At 36.1% G+C, this 12,444-nt stretch overlaps 1 protein-coding gene across 1 annotated transcript in view; it reads left to right on the top strand.

Moving 5' to 3' along the window:
• LOC109069097 (formin-like protein 13) overlaps positions 1-12,444 on the top strand; it is a 38,256-nt gene that overhangs the window by 21,888 nt on the left and 3,924 nt on the right. The window contains exons 10-11 of the mRNA XM_042751011.1: positions 6,841-6,931; positions 9,326-9,412. Of these exons, the coding sequence (XP_042606945.1) occupies positions 6,841-6,931; positions 9,326-9,412 (178 nt within the window). The remainder of the gene's footprint in view (positions 1-6,840; positions 6,932-9,325; positions 9,413-12,444) is intronic.

Here is a 12,444-nt window from a genome sequence, read left to right on the forward strand (position 1 = left end):
GTAACGGGGTTCCCTTTGTTGTCGCTGAAAAGGAAGTTTCCCGAAGTTGCTGATTGGCTGGAAGTTCAGTAGTCGTTGAAGTGACGTCAAAGAAACCCCGTGGTTGGGCGTAGGCTGAAGATGCAGAGTTGTGGGCTGGATGAAGTTTCAGACGGGCACGCGAGGTCAGACTCGGAGACACGGCATTACAAACTTAACTCAGAACACGAACTCTCAAACGGAAAAGAAAAGAAACTAAAGTAAAAGAATAGAAGTAAAGTTTGATGAGACTAGGTGGTGTTTCTTCTCATCGTGGCTAAGTAGCAGGCGTGCAGGCCGAAACACGCTGGAACGGCGCTCGAAGAACGCTAAAAGTGATGACAAAGCATGACTAAAAGCAAACGCTAAAAGCAAAAGCTAAAAGCAGGCTAAAAGCCGGCATGACTGATAGCAAAAGCTAAATGAAAGCTAAAAGCTAAAAGCAAAGGCTAAAAGCAGGCAAAAGCTAAAAGCTAAAAAAAAAAAAGATTTGATGGTGTCCTGAGTATTTAAACTGACATTTTGGCCACACCTCAAATGTTGTCTTGACCAATTAGATATTGTCTTTTCTCGGGGTGTTGCATTGTTTGTCCCACCCATTCATAAATCATATGTTATCATATCTTATCAAGCACGTGGTCCGAATTTTCCCGCTCTTGCAGGGTATAACTTGGACATGATTCCTATAACAAGAATATGATACATTTGACAAATAACTGATGGTCAGAAACATTTCAAGCAAGAAGATTCGAACACACACATACTAAACATGAATATGATCCCTTAAGCTATTCATGAGTTATTTAAAAAGACATACACAATAAGTGATTAGAAACATTATAATCAAATGTGTGGGTTACATGTATAAAATGGAGTTAAGCAATGGACTGATATCCATTTAGAAGTCTTTTTTGAGTTCATTTTGGGGCATATATGCATTGGAAGGCATTCTCTGTGCCATTCTGGGGAGTAAGGATATGTCCTGTGAAGACCAAAGGGGTTAACAGGTCTCCTTAGGAATTTCAGTCTGGTTCTGCTAGGTGGGGGGAAGTCAATCCAAAGATCTTGTTTACTCTCACAGCTTTACATGTGAGGGTCAGACTGTCCATCTCTTCGATTACTTGCCCCAAATAAGACAATCTCTTCTTCGAATTGAAATTGTCAATAATTGTTCTAATGGTGTTAATGTTGAAAGCTGTTCTAAGAGCTGGTTGGTTATCTAGCTTCAGACTGTGGTGCTAGGAGTTGATTTACAGCATCCTGTTGCCTTTCCGAGGAATTCGGCTTCTCTTGTTTCAACCATGCTCACGATCGAATCGTTAATTTGTCTGGTTCAGGCCTCATACGCTACAAAGTGATTTTTTCTTCAGTCATACCTTCACTTACTCACATTATCAACACCTCTCTTCACTCTGGTACATTTCCCTCAGCATTTAAGCAGGCTCGGGTAAGCCCACTGCTTAAGAAACCATCTCTAAATCCAGCACTTCTAGAAAACTACAGACCGGTATCCCTTCTTCCATTCATTGCAAAGACACTTGAGCGAGTTGTGTTCAACCAACTCTCTATGTTTCTTGTACAGAACAACCTCCTGGACAGCAACCAATCTGGTTTCAAAGCGGCCACTCAACTGAGACTGCCCTGCTCTCGGTTACTGAAGACCTGCGACTGGCAAGAGCAGCTTCCAAATCCTTGGTACTCATCTTGCTCGATCTGTCTGCTGCTTTTGACACAGTTAATCACCAGATTCTACTGTCCACCCTCAGAAAGATGGGCATCTCTGGAACCGCACTCCTGTGGTTTAAGTCCTACCTCTCAGATAGATCCTTCAGGGTGTCTTGGAGGGCTGAAGTTTCTAAGTCACAACTTCTTGCTACTGGGGTTCCTCAAGGCATAGTACTCGGACCACTTCTCTTCTCCATCTACATGACGTCATTAGGATCTGTCATTCAGAAGCATGGCTTTTCCTATCACTGCTATGCTGATGACACTCAACTCTACTTCTCATTCCAACCAGATGATCCGACGGTAGCTGCTCACATTGCAGCCTGTCTGAGTGACATTTCTAGCTGGATGAATGACCATCACCTTCAGCTCAGCCTTACTAAGACAGAACTGCTGGTGGTTCCAGCTAACCCATCGTTACATCACAACTACTCTATACAGCTGGGTTCGTCAACCATAACTCCTTCCAGGACAGCGAGAAACCTAGGAGTTGTGATGGATCATCAGTTAAGCTTCACAGACCATATTGCTACAATGACCCGGTCCTGCAGATTTGCCTTATACAACATTAAGAAGATTAGATCCTTCCTTGTCCAAGCTCTTGTTCTCTCCAGACTGGACTATTGTAATGCTCTCCTGGCAGGCCTTCCTGCATGTACTATCAAGCCTCTACAACTGATCCAGAATGCAGCAGCGAGGGTTATCTTCAATGATCCAAAAAAAGCTCACGTTACTCCTCTCCTCATCAGGTTACACTGGCTACCAGTAGCCGCTCGCATCAAATTCAAGGTACTGATGCTTGCCTACAGGACGACCACTGGCACGGCACCAATATACCTAAACTCACTAGTTCAAACTTATGCGTCCTCTAGAAGCTTGCATTCTGCAAGTGAACGGCGCCTTGTGGTGCCATCCCAAAGAGGTTCAAAATCACTCTCACGGACCTTTTCCTGTACTGTGCCCAGCTGGTGGAATGACCTCCCAATCTCAATTCGAACAGCCGAGTCTTTACTCATTTTAAAAAAAAAAACATCTAAAGATTCATCTTTTTCGCCAGCACTTGACCAATTTGACCAACAGCACTTACCTTTTCTTGTCTATCCTATTCTTGGGGAAAAAAAAAACGCATAGCTACGGGTTCTGTGCTAGACTAACTGAGACTTGTCATGGCATTTGTATACTGTTGTTCTCTTGTTGGTCTGATTGCTACTATTGTTCTCAATTGTAAGTCGCTTTGGATAAAAGCGTCTGCTAAATGATTAAATGTAAATGTAAAAAAATAAATAAAAGTTTTAATAATTTTAGTTGTAGTACTAGTATTATAGTAATAGTATTAGTAGTATTATGTACATTCTACTGAACAATATCTCTGGCACAGTGTCTTCCAGTTAAACCGCACTTTTATTTTGATGGGTTGCCATGAATACCTTTAAATTTATGTGTGAAATGAGGCTAGTTTTACTCAGATGAAATGGTAAAATGTTCATGAAGTGACTCTCAGAGGAGTTCTGGAGATGTTATGTCCTCATTTAGTGAGATGACAGTCGCTAATATCTTTGCGAGCGTCATGTACGCTTCAGTATGTGTATAGTAAACGAACTACACATCTGTGCCATTCACAGACATGCAGAACATGCATGATTTATGTTTAAATAGTAGGTGTAACGATTCACTCTATCTTAAAACATGATTTTTGAATTTTTGATTTGAATAGATTTTTTTTATAGAGATTCAATGCTTTCAAAATGTAAGTGTCTAAAGCCTATGCACAGTTCCATTGAATGATAAATGTGTTTTAACAATGTCATTCAACCGAATGTATGAAGGAAACTGTTAACATAACCACAGCATTAACAACAACCTCGAAATAAGAACGCGAGGTTTATTTGATAATCCGATGCATGAAAGTAGTGTTTGTTGCTTTAGCACGTTTTCTTTCAGAATCATCATTCACCGATGGAGAGGAAAAGTTAAATACTATAGCATTTTATTTTATGAAAATGAGATGAAGTTTTTTCGCACTGTAAGAGAAGTGATCTCATGCACAAAGAACTTAAGACGTGCCATGCCTAATATAGACAAAATAAACCTGTAAAGAAACTATAAAGTATATTTTTTTCTAACTAATTCTGAGGAGAAAATTTTAATAATTGTTTGTAGTATATAAAACAATCATTAAACTACCATTAGGAAAAAATATTATTCATATATATTTATAATAAAAATTATACATTCATATACTGTATTTATAATAATACATTCATAGGCCTACATAAAATTATTGTATTTGACATCTCTGTCACTTCTGAAATGATGGCTACGCCCCTGGTGTGACAAAATATTGCCTATACATAATCATGTTTATAATAATACATTCATAGGCCTACATAAAATTATTGTATTTGACATCTCTGTCACTTCTGAAATGATGGCTACGCCCCTGGTGTGACAAAATATTGCCTATACATAATACTTTTAAAGCTTTTTTTTTTTAAATCTTGGCTTAAATAAATTTCTACATATGCTATAGCATCATTAAACTAGCATCTAACAATGGACAAAGGTGTATTTTTTTTTTCCTAACCTATGGTTCTCTAACCATAAAGGCTGCTGTGTAATTTGCCCCTGACTAAGCATTTAAAGAATTTAGGAGAAGTTTTTAAATAATCATGTGAATGCACTTAAAGAATGCAGAATTTAAATGTTAATTGAATTGAATCTAATTGAATCGTTCTGAATTTGCAAAAATCATTCTTGAATCGAATCGAAAACCTATGAATTGTGAATCGAATCGATTTGCGGTCTACCCAAAGATTCACAGCCCTATAAAATATAATTTTTTTGGCTTAATATTTACAGTTATTAGTCCTTATTTAAGTGTAATCACTGGGATGCCGAGGTGCTACTAATATAATGGCAGGGGAAACATTGTTTTGTGACCAAAATTAACAGAAATTCTGAATTAAAAATTTATTTTAAAGCTGCAGTCTATAACCTTTTTTTTTTTTTAATACTTATCTGAAATCAATTTTTGAGCATGTACATAACTAGCCAGTGTTCAAAAGATTGCCTTACCTTAGCCAGATTCACAACAATTACCTTATAATAATGGAATAATAAAACTTACCATTTTAATGGCGGATTGTAATCCAGAAAGGATTATGTGTTTATGAAACACATGTAAGTGACTGAAATTAGATTATATTCCAGTTTTAAATGTGCTTCTGATTACAAATTTTATTTTATGAAAACACTGAATAAAAAATTGCTTACCAACACACAAACCATTCACAATTGCTAAATTGGGCTAAAATAGAAGCCTCTGGCTGGATATTTTTCTCTCCCCGACAGGTGTCTGCTCTTCTCGTTTGCTACAAAGAATCAGGTCTTAAAGCCGGCTCGTTCGCAAATGACACATCACTATTACACAAGTTTTGTATTTTAAAGAGAACCAGTTTTAAGGAAGAACAATTTGCTTTTTTGGGTTAAAATATATATTTTTTTATGAAATTCAATAAGGCTGTACAGAAATTTAAATCTAAATGTAACGCTAATACACACTACATACATGTAGTCATGCAATGCTGATGTTGTTAACATTAACAATTTGAGAATAAAGTAAAACAATAATAATTTGTGCGGTTTTATGTGATATGAGCTAAGTGATCGTTAGATTTAATCACATATTGGTAGTGATGCTTTTTTCCTCAGTTGGTCAGAACAAAAGTGGCAGACTTGTTACTTACTTGTTAGGGCTGCATGATAAATTGCGATAAATCACAGTAATATTGTACTTGCGATAATAGTGCAGCTGCGATAAGTCATGCACATCTTGTCAGGAGTTGTGCCGGTGCACAACCAGGTAAAGATAATAATTCTGCAAATAACTGCAATTGCAGGTTTCAAACAGAGATGGTGACAAAGAGGCAAAACTTACAGACTGCAGCTTTAAGTAATTCTTTTTTTAAGACTGCTAAGGTTTAAGCAGTAAAAAGCCTAAACTAAATGGTAAAAAAAAAAAATACACACTTTAAACTACACATTTTAACCTCAAATGTTGATGCTTGAAAAAAAGACCGTGTCCATGTTATTTGTCAGAGACCCTTTTATAAATTTAATTTAAAAATTAAGCAGTGGAGATCCACAGACCACAGTTAAATGCAAAAGAACAGAGTGCAGTCTGTTTTGTAAGATACTCTAGTGGCAGATCTAATGAAGACCACGGAGACCACGAGAAGTCATGGGCAGTTCATGTTGAGGAACACACCATAGCATTTCTTATATGCTAATATAAAAGAGCATATAACAGGCTCTCTTAACAGAACAGCCTGCTTCTGAAACTTTTATCAGATGTATTTGAGGAAAAAGGAAACTATTGAGTTGCCATGAGGGAAGCTGGAAAAATGCTTTCTCCTCCGCATTTGTCTGCAAGAAGCATCCTTAGATGACTGCTGGAGGCCGATCTACATGCGGGAGGCATAATCTAATGTACCTACTGAGAGATTTATATTTATTTAGCCAAATGCAACGAATATCTAAGTGCGGCTTCTGAATGCAATCTCAATCGGGATGGTCCCAGCAGAAGCTGCAATATTAATGTTAGGTGGCTGTGGTTTCTCCATCCCAGCATCCTTGGGCTCATGAAATAGTCAGTGTGGTATGGATTTGAAACCCGCTAAAACGACCTGAACACAGGTCCATTTTGGAGGTGAGCCGGGTTCAAACAGGATGCGAATCAGTAACAGCCAGAGCATCAACTACCTGAGCACTTTATACAAGCTGACTGCAACTTGGCTTTTAATCAAGCCCTGTTCCTTGGGCCAGTGGAAATCAGAGTAGCATGCACCCTTTTCAAAGGACTAGATGGAGAGATGCAAAGAGAAAACGAGGCAATCTCGGAAGAGAAAATAGCCTTGCTAGGCAGTCAACCTGTAAAAAAGGAACAAGGGTTGTGTGACATCCTTTTAGAATTGTGCATGCTTAAAATGGGCATCTATGAAGTATTAATGAAGCAGAGAGGTTGGACCGATGTAAAATGAAATTAGGGCAGGCGTTTCAGTGCTTTGCCATGTTTACATTTGTGGTGTTCTTCATCAGATACATGCCCACCCCAGATGACATTGAGATGTATAAATCACATAAAGGAGACCCGAATGAGCTGCACGTGGTGGACCAGTACATGATGGAGGTAAAGCCACGGCTCACGCTGACATCACACATAGTAGCTGAAATAATGGAGCCGATAACAAGGTTGATCACATGATGTGAATGATATTTCTGGCGAATGCATCTTTCTGCACATACCTTTTAAAATTCATGCAACTTTTGATTATTAGGTTAAATGTTATCATATTTCTAAATTTAATTGTAAAAAAACATGTATAATGAAAAGCCTAAATTTGTATGAAAATATTTTGTTTTTGCATTATCACATTATTTTCATAAAAACAAGCATTAAATCATTTCAAACGAGTGTGGAAATGGTACTGTGCTTGCAGCAATTAGTTGATTATTTTTTTTAAATCGATTGACAGCACTAATATATCTATTCATATTAATACATATTAATATATTAAATTAAAATCTACGCAAAATCAAATAATACAAAATGAAATATTAAGTTAGTTCTATATTAAAATAAAACAAACATGTATAAATCAACATTATATTTCTATGATGTATATACTTTTTAAATAAATGATGCATAAATACTTTAAAAGTACTACTAATAGTATCATCATAGTATCATTTTGCATTACAGTTTGGAGAAAACTGCTTGAATTGTCGTGAAAAAATTACAATTCTAAATTAATAATTGGAATTTGAATAATAATTTATTTTCATTTTGAGGTGAAATATGTCTCTGACAAGTTCTTAACAGGCTTTATGAGATTCATCCAGGCATTGTTGTCAACTTTAATGAGTATTACTGTGCATTTTCTACAAGCATCCCTCAAGATTTTGTGATTTGGCGACCACAACTATCATATGAAGATTCTCATATGAATCTCTGATGTATATTAGTCTGCATTACACGTTTCCTACAGATTCTGGGCCATCTAGTCGTCGGCTTATGTGTGCACAGCCATATTTTCAAGTGCACTGAATTCTTCTGATCCTCATTGTGTGAAAAATCCATGAGGGGATTTAATTTGACAGCTGTTGGTTTGAATTCTTAACCTTCATCTTCACACTGCAAATGAACCACATGACTTGAAAAAGGGATTTTGTAAGAGAATTCAGCAGTAGCTGTCTAGTGTTTGAGAGGAATCTTTAGTAATTTTAACAAACCCTGGACATGCCATTTGTGATGCATTAATCACAGCACCAGTCCATTCTAAAGGTTTCAGGATCGGATTTATACAAGAGATTTGAGTTTTTCATGGTTTTCAGCAAACATTATTCCTGGATAATAAGCCTTGGATAATGATTTTTTTACTGGAACACCTTCCAGCAGTGGTGGTCACTTAAAATTAGAGCATAATACATAAAATACATAAAATATAAATGCTGTTACCTTGAAATATATATGTATGTATCTAACCTGAGGGTATACATTATGATTGTATTTCAGCCGATATCTGGGAACCTGTTAAATATGTGTATCACTGAATCACACAAAACATGTAATTTTTCATCCTAAAATCAAAAGGTTAAAGTTAGGAATTATATATTTGTAAAGACAAATACACTTTTATTTTATTTCATTTTATTTATTTTTTTGCGTTGTGTCATTATTTTCATGAAAGTTTAGCTACTATCCTCTAGCGTAAGGCACAAAAAAAAAAAAAAAAAATTCAGATGCATAATGTGAAAACTGTTAAATGATAAAGTACTTATATGAATACCTGCATTGTTGCATTTTGCACCAGCTTTATTTATACACACAAATCATTGTATTACACTATTTTACAATGTAATACTGTATTGCAATAACAAGAATAACTACTAAGAATAAAAAATGGGAATGAAAAAAAATCACTTCAATTAAAATTAAAAAATACAAATTTTCAATAACAAAAATGAATAATAAAAATGAATATAAATATCATAGCATTATCAATTGAATTAAATTTCACTTGATTCTCTTGAATACTTGAATAATGCATTTTGCAATTAATTTATAGCATATATAGTTAGTATTAATATCTAATTTTAATTAATGCTAATATTAATAATTACTGCATTCATTGTAAAGTGACACAAGGGACATTTATTACGAAATATTAACTGTTGTGTTTTGCTTTTTGTATCTGGATGTGTGTGTGTGTGTGTGTATACATATACTGTATAGTGTTTTGCTTTTAATTGAACATTTATAGCATTTATGGTAAGTATTAATATTGTGTTTAATATTAATCTAATTTAATTAAATTTATTTGTGATTAATAAATGTTGTAAATAAGTGCATTTTTCTAACAATATCAATTCTTGTGTTTTTTTGCTTTTGATTTTGGTGAGAAATATGACCTGGACATTTTCTGTTAGTGAGATTTTCCCATATGTACTAACCTGAGCATGTTTATAGCGGCATATCTTGACATTGTCCAGGCCGTCTGATGATATATCACCTCTTCCTCAGATGTGCAACATCCCGAACCTCAGCGCCCGTCTGGACCTGCTGCTCACGATGCGAGAGCTGCCCATCTGTATGGAGGACCTCACGCCGGTCAGACTCGCATTACAAACACCTCATATGCACCTGTCAGTCATGTTTATGTCGGCCTGCTTCTGTTTCTCTTGCTTTTCGCCTCTCTTTTACTCTGAACTCTGCTGAATTGCTTACTGATCAGGCACATTCAGAATAAGCCACCATTATAGAATGCATTTATTTCAGAAAGGGAGGCTCTTTTGGATGCATTCATTATTACTTTTATGTTACAATAAGCAGTGTGCGTGCGTGTGTGATAATTTGCATGTTTGTGTGCACGCTGGCATTTTATTTAGCAGTTAGCACCGCACTGATGGTTATGATTGACAGAAGAAGAAAATGAAAGTTTGTTTGTGGAAAATCAATCCCATGTGAACTCAAGGCTCACAGTACGCTTGGAGGAAATCAGTATTGAAGCTTCGCAAAGGTGACTCCCGAGGCACACAGCTGAACGGAGAGGAAAAAAACAAAGAGAAAGAATAAAAAGCTCATTTACTAATGCAAAAGATAATCTTGGCAGACAGCAGGTGCTCAGAAAAAATAAATGAAATGGACTTGAGGTGAAAAAAAGAAGCATGCATTAATACACAGGGGTTCTGTTCGTAATGAATCAGCACTTAGAGTGGGCTGAAGGAGTTTCTAATGGCAAATTTCCTTCAAGTCATTTATTAGTTAGAGAGAGGTAGTGGCGGGCAGGAAGAGATGTAGCCCAAAGAGCACTCTGAAGGCTTTCTCTACCTGTGAGTAAAAAAAAAAAAAAAAACGTTGAAATCCCTCTAGTACTTTCAGTGCATCTCAAAAGTTTTTTATTTGAGTCTCTCTGTACCCACCATGCTCTTCTATTCTGCACCACTGAATACATTTCTGTCATATGTTAAGTTCTCTCTGTGCTCCGAAACGGGATGCAAAGATGTGACATTCATCCTCACAAGCTTTTCTGTGTGAACAGATGATTATATACCGGCTGGAAGTTTAAGCCAGTAAGTGTGAAGGTCAGGATCACGGACGTGTCGGGGATTTTTCCAGAGGTTATGGGTGTTATACAGCATCAAAATCGGCTTGACTCAGCATTCGGGTGTCAGAGAGGGCTTGCGTTGTTCGCCTCGGGTAATTGACAGCTATTTTAGCCGATTTTGCTGTTCTGTCCACCTTCCTGTGCTCTGCGGTGTCACTGACTGTCGCCAAAGACACCAGAAGCAGCATTTGAATCGCTCACACTTCTGTGTCAGTCATGAGAAACAGGCTTTCAGCAAGTCTTAAACAGGCTTAATACAGCACTGAATGTTGCACGCATGCACTGCAAAAAAATGCATATCTTCCTTAGTATTCATCTTTTGTTTTCCAGTTTAAATCAAGATTGAGAAAATCGTTTAAAATTAATGAATTCTTTTTTTCTGTATAATGACATTCTGAAGTCTTGTTTTCTGAGAAAATGAATACATTTAAGTGCTTAAAACAAGAACAAATATATGACAGTGAGGTATGAAAATTTGTTCTCTTTAAATTCAGTTTATTTCTCTGACCTCATGGCATATTTCATGTTTAATCAAACTTGCTTAATTTAGACAAATATCACAGAAAATAAGACTTCGGTTGTTGTTTTGTTTCTGGGTGTATCTTGATTTAAGAACCTTTGTGCTGGAAAACAAGACAAAAATAATGATGTTTTGCAGTGTGATCAGAAGTATTCAAGTTAGGATATTTGTATTTATTTAGTAAAATGAAATCAAACGTAAAATTAAAAAGATATTTTTTATTTATTTAAAACTGTTAGTTCTGATGGCATCGCCGTGTCTGATCTCTTTTTCAAAATATACATGATCCCTTTGACTAAATGTTCTGATTTGGCCACGTGTAAATTTAATAAGTTTGAAAGGTAGCGTCAAATGACATTTGCAACCTGTTTTAATTTCTTAATATAACATTTTGGTAGCACTTTACAATCATTAGCTGACCATGAAAAATACTTAAAGTTTTTTTATTATTGTTGATTTCAACATTCTAAATACAATACTTAAAGTCAAACATTGTATCTGTTAACATTGTATAATTGAGCTGGGGTTAGGGTTAGGGTTAGGGTTAGACATTGACAGCTGTACATTGTTAGTTTATTAACTAATGTTAAAAATGAATACTGTAACAAATTACTTGATCATTGTTTGTTAGTTAATGCTATTTGCTATTTTTCTGGTAACCTTTATTTGATTGATGTTAACTGGCATTAGTACACGGCTCTGTGGAATACTTGATTCTGATTGGTCAATCGTGCCATCCAGCAGTATGTTATTCCCAGATTACAACTGGCAAATTGAATAACACACTGCTCATCCGGTGGGTTGAATGTAACCACTTTCGTTTACATATAACTACTATAAACTATGATAAAAGTTCATCACCATGCATTGTTTAATCCCATGTTGTACCGAAAAAAATAAAAATATTGCGACCAAATCATGTGCCTGTGTGACCAACTGAGAAAGTTAGTTGCAAAAGAGCGAGCAGTGGGAAGATTGACTCTGGACGCCTGCACAAATTTGAAATGTCCCATAAAACGTTTGCGAATACAGTACCGTTTCCATCCGGCAAGACGAAGAGAACAAAATCACAACTTCCTGATAAACTGGAAAAGTTATTTGCTGTAGTCGGAGAAGCCTATGCAAAACACAGTAAATGTGGTCATGTTACCATGCTTTTAGAGGCAGATGCCTGCTGTTTGAGAAAACAGTACTGTAAGACAGTTCTGGGAGGTAATTGTGATGATAGGCTTTGGCTCAGGTATTTCAGAATGACCAAAACAATATTTCAGATGCTCTTCAATGAGATCAGTCTGCAGGTTAATCTTGTTATGCCATCCCATCGCACAAAGTCACATACGTTTTTGATATGCATTACAGAATTTATTCGGTAAATGTGTTTCCATCGTAGTTTATGTACATGTTTTCTTATCGGATAAAAAAAAACGGATTACAGAATTTAAAACAAAATGTTTACATCTTTGCATTCTTGCATCTTGCCGTCTCCATCCAGCATTGTTTAATGGAGTATTCCAA

Source organism: Cyprinus carpio, chromosome B23, assembly GCF_018340385.1.
Source record: "Cyprinus carpio isolate SPL01 chromosome B23, ASM1834038v1, whole genome shotgun sequence".
NCBI classification, from domain to species: Eukaryota; Metazoa; Chordata; class Actinopteri; order Cypriniformes; family Cyprinidae; genus Cyprinus; species Cyprinus carpio.